This window comes from Meriones unguiculatus, chromosome 7 (genome assembly GCF_030254825.1).
Source record: "Meriones unguiculatus strain TT.TT164.6M chromosome 7, Bangor_MerUng_6.1, whole genome shotgun sequence".
In the NCBI taxonomy this organism is placed as follows: Eukaryota; Metazoa; Chordata; class Mammalia; order Rodentia; family Muridae; genus Meriones; species Meriones unguiculatus.
Window position 1 is genome coordinate 77,524,837 of NC_083355.1, and position 20,462 is coordinate 77,545,298.

Consider the following 20,462-nt stretch of genomic DNA (forward strand, 5'->3'; position numbering starts at 1 on the left):
CATTAAACTCTATACCCATACTAGTTTAATACCAAATTTGTACCAAATTTCTTAAAAGTGGATAAACTGGTCTGTTTACACTTCCCACGGCAGCATTTGTGACCGGCATTTGCAACTTAGACTATGGCCAGATATTTTAACCAACACAAAAAGCAAAGTAAACAAAGCAGGAACTTCTCTTCACGTCAAACCACCAGTCTGCACCCTGCATCATTTTATCTGTGTTAGTTCTCACCTGTCACTTAGCATGCCACGACAGTTCACGCTCAGATAGCAAACACTTTCTAAAGTATTTTCCTGAACTTTGAATTATCTTCCTAAGGATTAGCAGAATAAACCAGTAGTTAAAAAAAAAAAAAAAAAAGAATAGCTATAAGCCAGGCATGGTGAAGCATGCTATTGCATTTCACACGTAAGGACATCATTTTAGTTGGCTTTTACTAGGGGTTTGAAGAATGACTAAGATAAACACCAGCCTGAGATCATCTTTATTTAAGTAGACATATCAAGTAAAGCTGCGCTGATTAGACAAGGCAGCCCAAGAGAGAATAAGGTCATGCACCAGAAGAGAAAAAGAGAATCACAGATGCCACTGGACAGTGATAGGGCCGTACATGAACTGAACTGTGTGTGGGGGGGAGGGGCCTCATTCCAGAAGAAATACCCTTGAAGCAGCAGCAGCGTCAGTTTTCTGGAAGTGATCTGGCACGGCACAAGGACTGTGCCATGAGCTGAAGCCTTGATCACCTTTTGAAAAGTACAGCACTAAAATAGACAATGTTGGGCTGAGAAAAATCATTTAAAATATTTCAAGAACCAAAACATAAAGTCAGAGAGCTAATTGTGCTAGGTGCTACAGAGCTGATTAATCTCTGCAAGCTGACTGCAGAATGATCCTGGTAAATTAGTTCACTTCAGGGAAATCTCTTCCCTCTTGGCCTCAGTGCCCTTATCTCCTAAAGGAATGGGCAGCATGAAGAGAAAAAGCGTGTTTATTTACACAATTTCACTCTGCTATTTGATATACAAGACATCACTCTAATTTTTTTCTTTTCCTTTTTTTGAAACAGGCTTTCTCTACATAGCCCTGACTGTGCTGGAACTCTCTATGTAGACCAGGCTGGCCTCAAACTCACAGAGATCCTCCTGCTCCCAGAGTGCCGGGATTAAACGCATGCACCACTATGACCGGCCAATACTTCATTCTTGATATTGTTGTACACCGTATGCTCAGCGTAATATTCGCTGTGCTGTCTGAAATAAAGAGCTTGCCATGAAAACCCGATTACCTGGGTGTCGACCCACTTGGTCCCAGTCTCGGTGTGCTCCACTCTTCCGTAGAAATGCACAGGCAGCATGAATTCAGGACGAGCCTTCTCCCAAGGGTTCCCGTGCCGGAGCCAATCATCTGCCTCTTCTACCTACAAATGGACATGGCTTAGAATGCACTGTTCAGGAGATGAGGTCCTAGCCCTTCTTCAATTACATCACAACCAAAATATCTTTTACAGGAATTCTTTCAAACCTCACTTCATCTTTTTTAACATCTTACATTCTAACACAACTACCACAATGCTCACCGACAGCGACATGGGTGTTTCATATGTGCTATTGTGCTATTCTCTCGCATAGCATCCCTAGAGGAGGGAACTACAATTGCACTGTTTTCATAGATGGGGAGTTAAGATTGATGTTAGAAAGGTCGATGATAGAGCTAAGATTGACTTCGGCTCTGTGGTTCCAAGCCCATGTCTTCACATCTGGGAGGTTCTGAGCCCATGCGTGTCTTCACATCTGGAAGGTGTTCTGAGACCTCTGGCCATTGAGTTCTTGCATAAGGCCCTACATGAGGTTTTCAGTCAAGATTTTGGTGCCTGGAATGTACCAACTGAGCTAGGAAATGCTTCTTAGAGACCATTCTCTTTCTAAAGCTCATTTCAGCATAGGTATGGAGAAGTTCACAGTCTTTGCTCATCTTAATCCATAAAATCCTTATGGAACTTTGACTTGGCAACAAATGATGTATTATGATTCATCTTGGAGTTACACTATACTAAAATGTAAGGAATTAATTTTATTGACAATTTCAGCATTTCCTCAAGTATTTGTTACTTTATAACAAACTGTTTCTTACCAAAAAATTTAAAACCAGAATTCCTATTTAGGGTGTTCTGTATATTGTATTAATTTTGGTTTGTAGTAAGCAAACAAGAAGACTTAAACAATTAGCACCACTGTATTGAGGGGTTATAGATTTAAGAAAACACTAATACATCATTTGTGAGGTTTTTCAGGTGGTTAAAAGCTTGCTGGTAAAGTACTTGAGGAGCAAGCTTGAGAACCTTGGTTGGGATCCCCAGTCCCAATATCCAAGCCCGATATGGGGGTAAATATCTGTAACCCCAGCATTGTGGGGAAGAGTATGGAGACAGTGCATCTGGGAACAGCTAGCCAGCCAGACTAATCAAATCACTGGGCTCCATGTTCACGAGGCCCTGTTTCAAAAATAAGGAGGAGATGAGGGAGGGGGCTATGACATGAATAAATTGTAAATAATAATAATAATAACAATAACAATAATAATGAAAAAACAAGGTGGAGAGAGATAGAGACATGCTAACCTCTGGCCCCCACATGCAAACGCACAGCTTTAGATACAAACAGATAGATGGGTGGATCGCTTATGTATAAGATGGTCATGAGCAGGAGGGCGAGACTCATGTGTACGCAAGAATCTTGACACTATGGATCTGGGAATCTGTGGACACGAACCCCTGCTGACCAGCAGGATGATGTGGGAAGCTCTGCTTTGGAAGACAGTTTTCTGTCTTGCAAAATAGCAATGCGTGCCTTACCGTGGAGGACTGCTGAGGTCACAGTTCTAACCCACAGGCTTCCTGTTGTGTTCCTGTGGGCTTTGACATAGAATGTTGCACACGAGCGCAGTCCACAGTCAGGGCCCTGTGGTGAATATTTTCAGAGTTCCCCCTGAGGCCTCACTCTCACCTACTCTCAGGAGTGAGGGCAGTCACCCCAACTCAGTGAGCGCCCGCTATTGGCAGTCTCGAGGGTGACTTACTGAAGATTATTTTTCTTAATCATCACACGAGAGGCATATAGACTGCTATTGTTCTATGGATGACACAGTTGAGAGTTAATGAGGTTAAGGAAGTAGGCCACGACCCAGCAAGCGAGAGCCAGGCACTGTGCCAGGTGACATCAGCCTGAAGGTGAAAATGATCTGGACAGGCTCTCGGCTCAGGCACGTTATCCAGAGGGGAGCGGACAGTGTCCACTGTTGTCAGCCCAACAGCAGAGAAATCAGTGAAGCGCTGTGCCCACACTACGCGCCCGCCAGAACACAGAGAAAGAGCTCACGAAGGCTCAGGTGACAGCGTTGCAAAAGATGGCTTGCATACCTGCCATCCATCTCGGATCTTCTGATTGAAGATTCCATATTCGTAACGGATGCCGTATCCATAGGCTGCGAGTCCCAGCGTTGCCATGGAGTCCAGGAAGCAGGCTGAATTTGACCAAGGGGACAAAAAGACAGAATCAGCAAGCTTAACACCTATGTCAAATCTCTTTTAAAAACAAGTCTTCTACCAGGGATGATTTGTTTCTAAGTAACTTTTTTCTAACTATAGAATTAATACCATAGGGACAGTAAAAAAATATTTAAGAAAATAGATATCACGTCCTTCCTCACTATTTTGAATAACCATTAAGCACACACTAGCATTGTTTGAGAACAAATATGGAAGCTACTGGGGTAGGTTGACTGTTGTCACACATAGTTGCTTTTCTAAGAGACGCTGTCTCTATGTTTGGTTGCCTGCTCAACAGTCTCCCCAAGAAAGAGAAACTTATTTGAGACCTGTTCTTCCCTAGCACCTAACTGATGGATAGAATTCCACTGCTCTTTGGACACTAGTAACCATATGTTCCAGGAAGCAGATTACATGGATCAGGAAGTGGATCCCAGTTTGCTGAACTAAGCCTTCTAACCAATTGTAGTAATTTTATTTCTTCCATCAGCAACAGCCATTAGCCTTGGCAGCCACGGCTTCCAGTCCACCCACGGTACTAGGAATTCTGCTGAGAGTAGTGGGCTTCAGTGGAAGATTTTCCTGTCTGTCTCTCTTTTGTACTGTGAGGTGAGGAAAGAGGAGAACCATAGAGAACCGTGGTGCAATAGAGCTGCTGAATCAATCAGCCCCAACATTTGGGAATTTTTGTTCCCTGTTCACCATGCTACTGTTAATTAGATTTTCTGTTACCTAATGATTGGGCATCTGAGTTAGAAGGGCCAATCAGCAAGCAGAGAAAAGTCCCATCTAGTGCTTGGATACAGTCCAAAGTGTTAAATTAATTTGACCATCCTTGGGAATTTGAGCTGTTAGGGTATGAGGAAACCTACAGGAGGAATTCAGGCTGAAAGGAACTGGAGAAATAACTCAAAATGAAAGGGTTGGGTTCATACTCTACCTCTAAGACAGAGATTCAAACAAAAAAAAAAAGAGCTAAATCTAGAGTAGGTCTAACAGGACCAGTCCCTGCTTTGTCTGACCTGTGGCTCTTTTGGTATCCCCTAGGTCCTGAATTCATTCATGCTTAGAGCCTGAGCAGGTGGAGTTCCAACTTTCCTAGTCAAGCAAGAGACCAGATCATCTGAGCTCTACCCAGCCTCTGTTGCAGCTCTGTTCTCTATTCTCTTGCAGCTCTATTCTCTGGCCTTCCCACACAGCAAAGGAGCAAGGCCTTTACAGCCAGGTCCAGAGCAGAGTGAACACTGCCAGCCCATACCAAAGAGCTGGGTTTTACACAAAAGCAAAGCAGACCAATTCTTATTCTTAGGTGGGCTTTCCACTAGTGCTGCCATGGCCCAGGGAAGTCTGGGGAATCCAGTTAGGTAACTTCATAGCCTACCCTGAAGTATTTTTCTATATTTTACTATCAGCAGCCACACTAAAGGACGCTGCCGCTAATGATGCAAATGACTTTCTTGTAACTTGAGTAGATGGAAAATTAAGAGACTTGTTTTAAGCATCCATCCTCTTTGAATACCTCCCTCAATCCCATGCTCCTCTAGGAGTCACTAGGAGCCTTTAACACTTAACCTCAATTTAGGATTGCAATTCCAGACTCTGCCCTGTGTCTCTCCATACACAGAACTTACTTTCTTAAAGAATATGAATGGCATCACCCCGTCTGGGTTTTAATGTAACTCGCTTTGTTTTTGAGCTTGGTGGTTCACACGGGCAAGTTCCCCAACCAGGCAAGGATGTCCATGTCAACACCCTCCTTTGAGGTCTTAGAAACAGCCCTTTCCCATTGTCTTCTTTTGCTTTGGAGAAATCTTTTGAGCACTGGAGATGCTTGATTATAGCGTACATTGCTTGATATCAGGTCAACCCAGATCTAGAATAGCTCATGAGACAAATCTCCAGGTATGCCTGAGTAGGGTTATTTGCATACCCTACTGAGTATGGGGAAACTGAGGTGGGGAAACGCACCCTGAATGAGGAGAGCGCTATGCCATGGTCTGGGGCCCTGAGCTGTGTCAACAGGAGAAAGCTGGTTGAGCAGAAATGTTTACTCCCCTCTGCTTCTGGATTGCAGATGCACGTGACCAGCTGGTCAGGCTCCTGTTAGAACAACTTCTCCACGGTGCCTTGGAACTCTGAGCAGAAGTAAACCCCGCCTTCCTCACGCTGCTCTTGCTCAGTATTTTGTCACAGCAAGTGGAGCTAGTATTATATTTAAACTATTTTCTTCACTGTTTGCTGCAAAGCCATTCCTCAAGTAGAGCAAAGAACACGGTTTTTATGTATACAGAAAGGGGTGTATTAATGACATCACTGCCTACCAGTCAATCAAAAAGGCAAACTAAAGCCTGCAAGGCAAGACCAGGATTTATGGGAACTGACCAGCCATGAACAAACAGCAGTGAAGTAAACGGGTAGCTTTGGAAACCCTCAAATGAACAGGAAGGATCTGGTTAGCTTTGGGGTTTTAAGCAACGTCTGAAAAGGCTGTAAGCAACACCTCTTTTCTTCAAGTTCTCCTCTCTATGTGCAGTTGATCAGGCCACAGGGGAAAGTCAAGAACAAATGCATCTACAGTGAGGCCATGCTTTCTCCTTCTTAAAAAAGCACAGACAAGATAACTCATGCCTGCTATCACTTACCAGCAAGCCTCCCAAGGCCACCATTGCCAAGCCCAGCATCTTCTTCAATTTCTTCTAACTCCTCCATGTCTAGTCCAAGCTGAGAAAGACAATATTGGATATGGATACACACTCAGGCCACTCCAGGGACAACAGCCAGGTACCAGGGTCATCTGTGCGCTGGGCCCGGGATTGGCTTGCTTGAAGCTTGTTCTGGCACTGCATATCAACTTCAGAAGTTGGTAACTGCTGGTGCCAGTGGTACAAGATGGACTAGCCGGGCACAGAGAAGCATGGATCCTAGGTATCCGCTGTGGACCATGTGATGCTTGCTTGACACTGACCCTTAGACAGAATGCTGAATCTCCCTTGTGAAAATGAAAGTACCTACCTAATTTAGGGTTGTGAGTCAAATGAGATTATATGAACAAAGCAACAGCATTGATCTTGGGCAAGTATGTCCTATGTTAGCTATTGTTACTTAAAAAAAAAAAAAAAGTATGGGGCCAGTGAGATGGCTTAGTGGGTAAGGGTACTTGCTGCTAACCTTGACGACCTGAGTTTGAATCCCAGGACAAACATGACAGAAATAGAGAACAGGTTCTCAGGGGTTGTCCTCTGACCTCCACATGCATGCTACTGTGTCACAGCGCACATGTGCTCACACACGCACACCCGCAAATAAACAGGTGCGATTTAAAAAAAAAAAAAATCAAATCTAGACAAATTAAAAATATATCATGAGATTAAAACTTCAGAAATAGCCCAGTTCCAAACTGACATCGACTGGCCTGGGGTGACAGGATGATCAAAAGGCACAAGGTCAGACTTTTCGAGTTTACAGTGTGTTGATTCACTACAGTCAAAAGTTGATAGGCCCAAACCAGTTAGTGATCTATAGCCCAGGAGCTCCAGTGCCTGGCAGCCAGCAGGAGGCCTCATCTACAGCTCAATGAATAGGGCCAGAATCCACCACTTTCCCTGGTGTGTGTAATGTGTGAGTGACCAAGGTGCCTCTTTGAACTCGGAGACCGTGGTTAGCTCCCTTCTCCAAAGTGCTGGGCTCACACTTCTGAAGCCACTAGCACAGGATCTCTGTCGGAGTGCGCCGTGGATCTCTTATCTTACCGGAAAAAACTCGTGTTCTGATAAAACCAGCGGCCTGTCCTCTGTGGGCCAGATGATAATCTCAACTGACCCGAATGAAGGGTAGTCTGCTGTGAAACAGCCAAGGCCTTACCTGACAGTCACATGACCCCCTTCCAAATTAGATAGTTAAAAACAAAAACCCTCTGCTCTCCTCCCACTTCCCTCTCATGTGTAGGTCAGAGGACTACCTGTGAGTCAGTTCTACTCCACCACGTGGGTCTCAGGGCTTGAACTTGGGTCATCAATTTTGGCTGCAGATACCTCTACGTGCTGAGTCATCCCACAGGCTCTTGGATAGCTTTTAAAGGGAAATTAATTTCAATATTGAAAACACATGCATAAGACCTGCCTGAAGTGATGACCATGTTTCCTCTGAGTCAATTTTCTGGATCCTCCCTTCTGCCCGCTTAGTTTCTTATGTAAGGGCTGATCACTAAATCTTTACAGAAGCTACTCCAGCCCCTTATAGGAACTCAGACATGGCTCCGCATCATTTCAGGAGGGTGGGGCTTTTGGATTTGCTCCCCGACAACTAGGGATGCCAGGTCCTTATGCAGCCAATGGTCCATGCCAACTAACACTCGGGATCTTGAAAGCTGCAGAGTGGAAAATTGAGAAATGGCTCTAAACTTTGACCATGAAGATGCAGGTCATGATTACACACTACTCCAGGGAAGGTGTGCAATTTTTGTTTTTTTACTATTAAGGGAAGTAAAGAAAGGGAAGTGGAGGAGAGCCACTCTTCTTTTGGCAGGAAGTGCTCTACCTAACCCACAGGATGGAGGTGAGCCGAGTGAGAAGTAGCGGAACACACTAGGGACCATCCCAGCCCTGGGAAAAGGAACATTTTGACCCTTTATGAGAGTGTCTCATTTATATTTGTCTTTGTAAATATACTCTCCTCCTTTCAGTCACATAAAAAAGGTAAAGGACTACTTGTTTTTGGTGAGGAAACACCAGTAAGAAGGGCTAAATACGTCCACATAAGCAAACAAGCCAGTTAAGACTGCCTTAAGGAGGAAGTGTGTTTACAACTCATTAGGCAAGAGAGAACCATGACAATGGGTTTTCAAAAGGTTATCATTTTCATATTGTCGAATATATGAATAACTGTCAAACTTCGACCATTTCTTAAAAGGCAAACAGAAACTTAAAGGCTTCTTTGTTTGTTTGTTTTTGAGACAGGGTTTCTCTGTGTAGCCCTGGCTGTCCTGAAACTCAAGGATCTACCTACATCTGTCTGCCAAGGCCTGGGATTAAAGGCGTGTATCACCACTGTCAGGCAATAAAGACTTTTAAAAGGTTCACTTAAAAAATGTAATTTGTTTCTGAGAAACTATCTAAGACCTTGATTGCAAAGCAAAATCCTCATGTGTGATACATAATCCATTCTCTAACTTCCTTTTCCCCCTCCACCCTATAAATCAGGCTGGTTTTGAACTCAGGGACCCACCTGCTCTTATCTCTCCAGTTATGGGATTAAAGGTACTACACTACACCCAGGCCCTGACCTTCAACTTGTATATATTTCTCAGTGTTTGTAATAGCCCTATTAGAAGAAGCAATTGGTCATGTATGTTTGTGTGTGTGTGTGTGTGTGTGCATGTGTGTTAAAGTGAACTTGAAATGCAGAGAAAGAAGAGGTGAGCGAGAACAACAAACCTGGTAAATGGCCTCATCACAGGCATTTTGTAAGCCAAGGTTGATCATGGTGTTCTGTAATGCACGGCCCATGTAGAACTCCAGGGAGAGGTAATAAACCCTCTAAAAGAGAGAGGAAAGGCCTTCATTCTCCTGTGAGGTCAACTACATTTGTCAATACACATAACATGCAAACCCATGCTAGGCTGCCATTAAAGAGACATTAGGGCTTGGGCTACTTTAACTCATGGTCAAGTGAGACTCTTACAGTCTCCTGATGGGATGCTGTAAGACATCTACTACTTGAATGAGGAGCCCATGCTATACACTACTTTTTGGCTACGCAGTTCGAAATCTTTTGTCTATTTAACCATTTTCAATGGTCCCCCTCCTCCCCCACCATGAATAAAACATGTTTTAAACAAACCAGTTGGACTGCCTTTCTTCACCTTTCACTTTAAGGATCAAGCAGGTTGGTTCTGACCTTGTCACTTAAGACACACGCAGACTGGCTCCCCTACACTCCGTGGCTAGAGACTATTCCTCCTTCATTGACTGCTTACCTTTGGAATGAAGACTACCCCAGGAAATCTATGGAGCAGGTCTTTTAGCAAGAACACTTCCCAAGGCTTATAAGCATTTGTTCTTGTTGAGATGTTAAATTTCCCTACGGACTTAGAAACTGTTTGCCTTTGGCATGGGAAAAGCCAGGTAAATATGAGCAGAGGCAGAAGCTAGAGGTACAAAGTTCAGACCTGGCTAAAACCGTTTTCAATGCAAGCACAGTTTGCTAATTTAAAAGAATGGAGTAGTAAGCGGCTACAGAGGCCTCTGTCAGGAATCTTTGCTCTCTGTATCAGTTACCCCATTCTCTAACAGACGCAAAACAGAGCAGTCACTTCAAATTTTGGGACTCCCCATTTCCACAGGCTAAGAAGAACAAAAAAAAAAAAGTATTTTTGGCAACCCAATAAATAATAATGAGGAGGAGAAGGATGATAGAGTTCATGTAACAAATCACTATCACACTAACTTAGAAATTTCACTCTTTCCCTTTAGGAAACAACTGAATTCAGAACCTTCTCACACACGGTCAACACTGTATCCTGCCAGGGCATCTCACACTGCTGTTCAGAGCACAGCATTTTTGTCCAGTTTTTATGGGAAAACTCCTGGACCCTTGCCAGCCTGTGTATGCTAGTGAAAGGCATCTTTCTGGGGCATACTTGGGTCCCACTCTGACCCTAAGCTGGGGCTCCCGTGCGCGAGGCCAGAGAGCAGGAGGGAGGTCAAGTTCATCTCTTTTTAGCCTCTCATACTTGGAGTTTCATTCTCTGATGGAGCAGGGTCCCATTTCCTGTTTCAGTGATCTATACAAAGCTCATTTGTAAACACGTCCATACCCTGGATTTGCAACTGTAGAGTCGCATCCCTGGAATTACAGCATTTGTGCTAAGTTTCTTGACCTTCTTTTTAAGTCCAAAGCAGCACTGACTTAGGATCCATTGGTACAAATAACGTCTTTAAAATATTTAAGGTATTTCCAGTTCTAGATGGGTTTGCTCAGAGTGTGTTTATGTATGACAGACTTTTTGAGGACAGGAGCTATAGGTGACTGCCTATAACATTTTCTTGAGGGAAAATATACTTTATAGATCTTTTGCTCCCCTATTGTCTTATGGACATTTATTACATATTCCTAATGATGAAATATTTGAGTCTTCATTTACCTTGTAACCTACACACACAAACCACTCCTAATATTTTATCTATATTATACAAAAACAGTTGCAAAAGGTTTGAAAAGGTAGAATAAAGATGATGCAACGCTCATCAATACTTTAAGAACAGTTTTTACGTTGTTTTCAGCACTAAGAGGAAGACCTCGGTGCTGCTGTCTGAGTACGCTGTCAGGTGTGTGAAACCAGACAGCAAGCCCGGGCGGGTAGGAGTGGTACCCAGAGACCCGAGCTGGGAAGGTCACTTCAAGCGGGGAACGGTTAAGTAGAAGAGAGAGGAAGGTAGACAAAGGCACGTAATGGCATGAAGCACTTGAGGACTATGTCAGGGTCTGGAGCCAACCTTAGAGTCAAGATGCGCTGCTTTAGGAAGCTCGGCTGGACAGAGGCCTATGCTGCGATGGGAATGCAACGCACGGCCGTTGGGAGCCCACGGAGACAGTAAAGGTGTGACTGAAAAAGCTGGAGTCGCTGAAGTGAGCAGGACTGAGGCTAGCCCAAAGCTTCGGAATTAAACCACCTAGAGCCCCACCCCACCCAGCAAAGCAGTGTATTTCCCTTTAGAATAGACCTGTAGGGCCTCTCAGCTAGGCGGGAAGTGGGCCTGGGAGAGTGGGAAGTCTGGAGGGGCGCTGCAGACATCTGAAAGGGGAAAATAAAGGCAGTCAAAAGCTAGCCCAAAATTTTTCGCTGGAGTGACTGTCATGGTGGTGACGCAGAGCCTTTAGATTAAAAAGCAAGAGGGCAGGTCAGGATTGTGAGGAACGTGACTCGGGGTTCCTGAGGGACCGGAAGAGGCTTCAGTAATATTATTTTCTCTTATTCCTCAACCTTTGGCATGCTTACACCGGGGTGGGGGGTAGATGGGGGCTGAGGCTGGAGTCTGAACCTGGTGACTTATGGGCACACCGAGGAGCGAGGCTGGAGGAGGAGCTTGGACACAGCTCCCGGCTTTACCCACGCTCTCTGTGAGGACTGCAGTGCCCCTGCTTCCACAGAGGCCATCATGGAGGAAACGCCATGAACCCGCGTGAAACAAACTTTGAAGAATCTGCAAGCTCTTCTAAGAAGAGTGTCGCAACATGTGCCCTGCCGCCCTGCGGCGTAACCCTGCCTTGACTGCTCTGCCCTTGCCCAGGAAGACAGAGTCACAGGAAAAACTAACCAGAGAACCAGGAAGATTACCATCGGAGGAGAAAGAGCAAATCTCTCCGCGCTTTGGCGCTCACTGCTGCAGAGCGGACGGACGTAGACGTGAAAGTGTTTTCTAAGCACATGTTTGGATCTGGGAACACACACACGAGCAATTGTTCTGTTTGGGTAGCAGTCCAGCAGGGCCCTACACAACCAAACTATCTTACTAAGGGAGTTCCTCTCTCAGTCTTAGAAACGCCCATAGTTCTCAGGCACAAGTAACTTTCCTCGACGTTTCTATACATTTAAAACGCCTAATAAGTATGTATACGAATCCCCCATGGCCTCCGGGATCCAACACAACTCCGTGGCCAGTTTTCCCAGCTTCCTCTTCTGAAACACTCACTGTCCTCCTTAGGACACTGCCAGGGTCTGACTGCGCGGTCTTCCCTAACCTTTCCTGTTAGCTTCTGGTCTCTACCTAGACGGGTCACGACGGGACGGTGCTCCTCCCTCAACGAGCCCAACACCCCCAGGGACTCCGCACTCTGGCCCCTTGGCAGAAGGAGAAAAGGGTCCTCACAAGGCGGCGCGCCCCTCATCTCTGGAAGGGAGAGGGGTGTTTTCACAGGCACCTTTGCAGGTGAGCCGCTCGGCACAGAACCGCAGCCTCCGCTCCCCGATCTGGGCCGCGACCTCCCCCATCACCCTGCCGCGCGGCGAGGCTGAGCAGCCCCGAGGCCAGGGCAGGGTCGCTCCTTGAGGAACTCTACACTTCCTTCCTCCTCCGCTACACCTGGAGCTCGGTTCTCCAAGGCGGGGCTTTTTGTTTTGGTTTTCCCGAGTGCCCCCTCCCCCCCCCAACGAACGCCCCGGGGCGGGCTGTCACGGGCCCGGAACCGAGTTAGACACTTCCCATAGGAGGTGCGCCTAGGAGGTGCGCGTCCCCCTGCTTCAGTGCCGAGGGTGCACCCCATAAAGTTTTCAAAGTTGGCGGGAGGGAGAGGCCTGGGCTCTGGCCGCCCACCAGTCGGTCTCCGGATCTCGCAGCGCAGCGCCGCGGTGGCTCGGCGCTGCGGGGGGAGTCAGCGTGGGGGGGGGGGACGGCCGAGCCCGCGCCCCGCTGCCCGCCTAGATTTCGGGACCAGGACGGGGTGTGGAGGGAGGACAGACGCCCCCCGCCGGGTACCTTGGGACACTTGTCGTAGTAGTACTGCTGCGTGCGGATCCAGCGCCCCACCAGGTGGTCGCGCACGGTGTGCGCCAGGGCGAAGAAGTAGTCGCGGGGGGTGGCCACGTTGCGGTCCTTGACCAGCGTGAAGTGCAGGTGCCGGTTGAAGCCCTTCTTCAGCTCGGCCACGTTCTCCACGCCCACGATGCCGCGGATGCTGATCTGCCGTCGCTTCTCCTGGTCGGTCAGGGGCTTCGCCATGGTGGAGGGCGGAGGGGCAAACCCGGGAGGAGCGCGGCAGCTGCGGGACTGGCCCGGCCCCCCCCCCCCCCCGCTTGCACGCCGCTTTTGAGGCTCTGGGGAGTTGGGGGATCCGCCCCTCGCTCGGCTCCCGCCCACCCGGGGCGCCCGGAGCAGTCCCTCCCGCCCGCCCGCCAGGGGCGTGGGAGCCCCTGGGGCGGCGCTGCGCCTGCGGGCACCGCCTTCCTGCCGCTCCCGGAACGTCCCGGTCACGTAGCGCGCGGAGGCTCCGACCCAGTCGTGCTGCTTGTTTGGGTAGGAGGCCTCAGCTGCCTCGCTCGCTCGCAGAGATCTCGGCAAAGCCGTTGCCTTTTCGGGCAGTGTGATTTAACCCTGATTGCCCCGGTGTTGCTCCCCAGTCCTTGACATCACCCCATCTTGGATTCTCAGGGAACCCCGGTTGTTATTTATTTATTTTCTGAGGACTCTTTTATTTATTTGTGTATTTATTCATCTATCTATCTATCTATCTATCTATCTATCTATCTATCTATCTATCTATCATCTATCCATTTCTTTTCTGAGGACAGAGGATGGGGTTTCTTGACCCCTAGATCCTGCAGGGCCAGCCCACAGCAGCCTGCCACAGTCGGTGGGGTGACTAGGTGTAAAAGTCCGGGATCTGCAAGGGTTCTGTTGAGTTGAAGCTTCCTTCAGGCTCCGTGGGGGACAGGAGTTCAACTCGAGACCCCTTGTTTGCAGTTTGCTTTAACCAAATGGAGCACAGGGACAAGAGGAGTGTGTGTGTGTGTGTGTGTGTGTGTGTGTGTGTGTGTGACAGAGACCCGCCACTCGCGGTTACTTGTACATGGCACAACTGGTTAGTTGCTCTATGTTCAGGAGACACCAGCAGAGGTTGGTGTGTGATCTTTGCACTGGATCCGGAAGTGACATGTGCACACAGGCATGTGGAGGTCGGAGGTTGCTGGGATCGATGACACAAGAGGTCAGGCTCGGCAGCAGGTGCCTTTACCTGCTGAGCCACCTAGAGGGTCCCTGTCAGAGTTGTGCCTTTCTTCCTTCCTTCCTTTCTTCCTCCCTCCCTCCCTTCCTCCCTCTCCCTTCCTTCCTTCCTTCCTTCCTTCCTTCCTTCCTTCCTTCCTTCCTTCCTTCCTATCTTCCTTCCTGCCTTCCCTTTTTTTTTTTAAATAAAGCTAATTATTTTAAGTAGATGCTGGAGTAGGATTTCAATTACTTGATTCATACCAAATCAGCCGTTACCCTACAAATGGAAGTTCTGCTATCACAGGTCTGGCTCCATTTTCAGCTCTCCATCCTTCTAGCTTCCAAGGTTTGGGCTCTAGGCTTTGGGACAGATGAAAACTGAAGTGGCTTTATGCAATGGCCTCGAGGACAGCATGGCCTGGTGAGATGGGGAAAGGGTCGGATTTGAATGAGGCCAGAATACCCAGAGCTAAGAGTGAGTGTGGAGTTTGGTCAGAATGCCTGACCTAAAAGAGCCACATGGTGAAGTTCGGAAAGGGCCCCAAATGAGAAGGTCGTTTGGCAGATTTTTTTTTTTAAGGTGACATCTTTGCTGCAATAATGAATCTTCATTGACAATTCAACTGGAGTTGGAATAACTGATTACCGGGCACAGCCCTGGGGATGTGATGGTGTTTTTAGATATAGGGAAGGAAGACATCTTTGAAGGTGGTTGACACCATCCATGGGAAAGTGTCGCTATAAAGAAAGAAAATACTAGGCATTCAATTTTACCAGTGAAGGCTCAGGAGCCAGATGCCGGGGTGAACCAGCTAGCTCAGAGAGGCAGAGAAAGCACCCAGTTGACCTTCCTACTTCAGTTCATGTCTTGAAGAAAAAGCCAAAACCAAAAGCTCCATGCTAAAAGCCCCAAAAGTCAAAAGGCCAAAAGTTTAAAGCTTGCTAGCTTAGCTGACAACCCAGGAGGAAAAAGCCAAAAGCTAAAAGCCAAAGAGCTAACCCCCACAAAAGCCAAACTCCCAAGGCCAAAAGCTCCTTCTCTATGCTGTCTTAAATACCCTTCTCTCAAAAGTTCCGCTTTTCTACTTAATCTCTGTCAGCTGGTTTCTTGCTCCACCTCTTGACCTAGGGTTAACTTTATTAAATCCTTCGTACAGAAAGCTCTTGAATTAAAGGTGAGTGCTAGGCCTGAGCCACACCATAATCTCCTATTTACAATAAACACAAAGTCATTGGATTAAAGGCGTGTGTTAGGCCCAAACCACACCAAGCAAGAAACAGATTTTTACAGTTCACCTCGGGCTTCACAGTGGGATCAAATATCCTGCAACAGCAAAGGGTCCTGGAATGAATAAACCAAGACAAAAGGAGAAAGGGACAGAACACCGGTGCTCACCTCTCTGCTTCCTGACTGTGGGTGCAGGGTGGACAGCTCCTCAACCTGCCACAACCATGATTGTCCTGCTGTCATGGACTATATCTAAACTGCCCAAACTTTGGAAGATTCCAAAAGCCAAGGCAACTTTCCAGTTTTGCTAGGGATGTCTTCACACGGGTGGGTCCAACCTCTCTGGTCTACCCAAGGGGACAAGATTCCTGCTGTGAGCAAGGATAACAATAACCACACTATTTTCTTGATTTGGTATAGAGTCAGGGAGCCCACCCCAACCCTGGGCTCAGCATCTCTTCTACATGGGAGAAGAACTAGACCACATGCTGTTCCAGCTATGGAGTGTGAGGAGGGACTGTGCCACCAGCCACATTAAAGAGACTATGACTGGGCCCATGGAGATAACTTAGTGGGTAAAGCGCTCAGCATGCAAACAGGAACACCTAAGATGGAGCCCTTGAATGTTAGAGTGTAGAGTGTGTTTATAATGCCAAGGCTGAGGAGTCAAAGGCAGAGGACCCCTGCTACACTTGATGTTCGTAGGCTACCTAGAGACCTTGTCTTTACAGAAAGGAAAACAAAGCAAACAAACAAAAAAACAACACCAAAAACCTGATGGTGGCTGAAGAATACCCCTCAAAGTAACTTCACACACACACACACACACATACACACACACAAAAGAGGACATGATCAACCAAGTACGCTGTAGATGGGACCTTCCATGACAGTCACCTTTAGACTTTAGTTCCTTTAGACTTTCTTGACCATCTTTAGCATTGGTTAATCCATTTTTTATTTTTTTTTTATTTTATTTTTTTGGTTAATCCATTTTTATCAGAAAGCAGGGATGAACCCTAGCCTTCTTTAGGTTTCAGTGCTTAAGTTACTTTCTGTTTGGGAAAATGCTGATTTCCCAGTTTATGTTCTGACATAAATTTTGTTTTCTAAATTTTATGTTAAAGTAAATTTGTATCTAGAAAAACCATCTAGGTTGGTATGTGAGTACTAAAAAGAAAGAACAAAAGAAAGAAAGAAGGAAAGAAGAAAGAAAGAAAGGAAGAAAGAAAGAAAGAAGGAAGGAAAGAAAGGGGGGGGGAAGCATGGCACTGACATGTGATGTTTGAGAACCAAAGTGGGCTCCAGGTTGCTTATAAACCTACCATCTATTCCTTGTGTCCTAGGCCAGGAACCCAAGACTGTGAGAGTTCACTTACTGGACCAAGAAGATTAATATTTTTAAAGAACTCACCTTTAAAGCACTATGGCTTTCTAAAAATGCAGCAGGTTTAAGTTGCCCACAGCTCATGATACCGACAAAGACCTGTATTGTGCCCTCTTCATTGCTTCTCCCACCGCCGTAATGAAAAGGCTTCTGTTCGTGGCTGGACAGCCTGTCCAGACCTCCCAAGACAAGTACAATTTACTCACTGTCAGAATAGAACCCTGGGAGCCTAGATTGGTTCAGGTCTTCATAGACTCAGACACCGGGGACAGGATTAGACTTGCAAGGCTCTTCGTAGGGCAAACGCCTGTGCGAGACCTAGCCAGGAGGGAGCCAGGCTGGCCAAGTGAGTCCTGTCAGATCCAAGTGTGACCCCACGAAGGAGAAATAGGTGGTAGACTTGTCCCAGACTACTGAGTGCCAGGAAGATTCTCCCAAGACCACAGGGCAGTTCTGAGGCTGGTCAGCTGTCAAGAGGAGTGCTCAGCCGTTGGTGTGCAGCCGTGCAAGCCCCGCCTCTGTGCAGACACTGTAGAGAGGGCAGGCTCTCTAGAGCCCCACGGTTCTGCCCAGAGTAGCAGGTGACTGGGAAGCCCATCACAGAAAGATACAAGATAAAGATAACTGGATATCTTCCGTGTCTCAAAGCAGGGCTAGATGCCATAGTCCGCGCCACTAAAACTACCACTAAAATATTTCCGGGGACTCAGAGACTCTGTTTCTCTTAGATAACATCCCATACTACAGCTTACACTGGCCTGAGACTCATAAAGACTGCCTCAGCATTGGCTCTGGGGATTCCGGGCCTGAGCCATCCATCATGCCCAGCGGTTCTGGTTAGGTCTCACGCACAGTACTTCATTTGAACCTTTCAGCAGTGCAGTGGGGCAATTTCTGCCTTTCTCCACACTTTACCATTGAGAGAACTGAAGCCTAGGCTCTCAGGTTTGCTCAAGATCACTTCACAAGTCCGTTGCAGAGGTTAACATCCCTGAGCACAGATTTTGGCATGAAGCAGCTTTGAGATTTGAGTAAGCCTGAGCTCTGACTGCACCTCAGCTAACCCGAGTCCTCTGTTTGCTTGGGCTGCTCTGTGCTCTAGATTGGCCTTCTGACCTGCTTTTCCTGAGTTCTGAAATGGCCCAAAGTGGCCCCCCACACAGGTCACATGGCCTGGAGAGAAGGGCAATGTGACCTCAGAGTGACACTTGGTGCTTAGTGAGCAGAAGTAAGTACATTTTAATCCGTGCACAGAATGTATGAATCCGACCACCAATGCTCCCATCCAGACCCTGCTGTTTCAGACATCCACTGAGAGCCTAAGTTATTAGACTACCAAGTACCCCGTGGGCACAAGCACGGTGGCTGTCTGTATCGTCTTCTCGGTAATTGGCTGTGACTGCAACCAGTTGATGTTAAACTTGAGTGTATCTGCTTATCTTGGAGCAAGCCTACTTCCTGGCATTTCCTTCCTTCCTTCCTTCCTTCCTTCCTTCCTTCCTTCCTTCCCTCCCTCCCTCCCTCCTTCTTTCTAGACAGTGTTTCTCTCTGTAGCCTTTGTTGTCCTGGAATCTCTTTGTAGACCAGGCTGGCCTTGAACTCACAGTGATCTGCCTGCCTCTGCCTCTCTGAGTGCTGGGATTACAGGTGTGTGCCACCACACCCAGCTCTTCCTGAAGCTTTCATTTCCTATCATATTTGACTTGCTCATTAGTACAGTAGTTGGGTGTGGTCCAGTGGAAGTTCCTGAAAAGCTGTGGAGATGTATGGCCTGTCCCTCAAATAATGGATGGTTTTGATGTGTCAGTACATAATCTGGTGACTCCAATATCAGATGATGCAAAATCAAGAAATGCTCTGGCCTTCTCATTCCTCAAGGCAGCTTAGTTTGGAAAAGAGATGGGTGGCCAAGTGCCAGAAAATGCTAATGGCATTACTGAGATGAAAACTTGCCCTTTGGAATACAAAACAGTGTTCATTTTCTCCTGATTGCTTTTTCCGTGTCCCCCGAGGAGCTAGGCTAGCAGGTGTGTGTTTGTGTGTTTACTGTCTGTGGAAGGCATGAGCTTCTCATGTTGGAACTGCACGTTAATCTGTGGGGCATGTGTCTGGGGAGGATGGGGTGATATACCACTGGGCTATGGAGGGAGTAGGTAGGTATGTCACTAGTTTTGCAGTGAGGAGCCAGGGGCCTGCTTATAGCAGAATCGGTAGATTGTCTGGGCATGTCAGAGAATCCATGCTTGAACACCTGAACAGACAGAAAGCCTGAACAGATAGAGAGCCCCAGGCAGGAAGTGGCTTCCTTGAAGGGCCTCAGCAGTCCCATCTTAGATGTGTTTACAAGGACTATCTCCCTGGTCCTTAGTAGTTGTGGGGGTTGCTGTTGGCTGAACACTAGTTCAGTGGATCCTCAAAGATAGAGGTACCAGGGGGAGGCTTCCCAGCCCTCCTTCTAGCGTTGAGTACCTTGGCTCTAGGGGATCCATGTTGAGGCATGTGCAATTGAATGGACTCATTATGTTTTTCTTTACTGGAGGACACACATGTATATGTATACACACACATATATATGTCATGCACAGCTGTATTACATGCATAGTTTGACTTTACCCTCTGTTATCACTATGAATGCAACAAAACAAACTTCAGTCACTTAACTGTGTCAGGGAATGCATGAGAAGAATAAGTCTGGAAGAGTGCTGAGAGAGCTGAACAAACCCTGATTGGGGAAGGGAGAAGTGTGGTAAGCACAGTTTCCGCAGCCCGCTGTGATGCAGCACTGTCAAGGGCTGACCTTCCTTCACCCTTTCCCAGGACCTTTGCGAAAGCAAACTGCCCCTGGACGGCAGGCCTCGACTTGCTCTTTGCACTCAATCGATTGAGCACAGGAGACTCCCGGGTTGAGGGAAGGAGCTGAGTGACAGAGCATGGGCCTAGCATGTGCAAGCCCCGAGGAACGACCTGAGCACCACAAGGAAACAAAACAATTAAAAACAAGAAGGGGAGAGACTCCGACCTAAGCCATATTGGTGTGTTGGACTTCGCTCCATGGAGGGAAGAAATCTGAAGACTTAAAAACCCCAGATTCACAAATGCTAAATATTTCAATCTCTCTCTTACTCTCTGGTTTTTTGAGACATGGTTTTTCCATGTGTGATAGCCCTGGCTGTCCTGGACTGGCTTACGTAGACTAAGCTGGTCTCGAACTCATAAAGATCCACCCACCTCTGCCTCCTTTGCAGGGATTAAAGGCATGCACCAACACGCCTGGCTTTGATTTGCTTTTCTTTAAAACCTTAAAAGTAAAGGGTTTGGCTGTGGAAGGGTGATCTTTGTTAGCTTAAAAGTGCAGGACTTCTTTGCATGTCTTGTTTTAGGTGGGTTGCAGTCAGGATAATTCCAGATCTTTCTTGTACTTAGCGGTGGTGTGTATACCAATGAAGAGCATGCTCAGTTTACAGCCTGGACTGGCTATGACTCCCTATGGTCATTTCTCATCCTGGATGAAAGATCTGCAGGTATTGGTCAGCTTGAAATACTAAGCAAAGCAGCCAGACTCTGTGCACGCTGCTAAGCAACCAAAAACATCAGGGCCA

At 47.0% G+C, this 20,462-nt stretch overlaps 1 protein-coding gene across 1 annotated transcript in view; it reads right to left on the minus strand.

The window, feature by feature from the left end:
* Positions 1-13,379, minus strand: part of Pygl (glycogen phosphorylase L) — a 30,075-nt gene extending 16,696 nt beyond the window's left edge. Inside the window, exons 1-5 of the mRNA XM_021653988.2 lie at positions 13,022-13,379; positions 8,981-9,082; positions 6,191-6,269; positions 3,420-3,523; positions 1,290-1,421 (exon numbers count right to left, since the gene is read on the minus strand). Of these exons, the coding sequence (XP_021509663.1) occupies positions 1,290-1,421; positions 3,420-3,523; positions 6,191-6,269; positions 8,981-9,082; positions 13,022-13,264 (660 nt within the window). The 5' untranslated portion in view covers positions 13,265-13,379. The remainder of the gene's footprint in view (positions 1-1,289; positions 1,422-3,419; positions 3,524-6,190; positions 6,270-8,980; positions 9,083-13,021) is intronic.
* Positions 13,380-20,462: the final 7,083 nt, after the last annotated feature.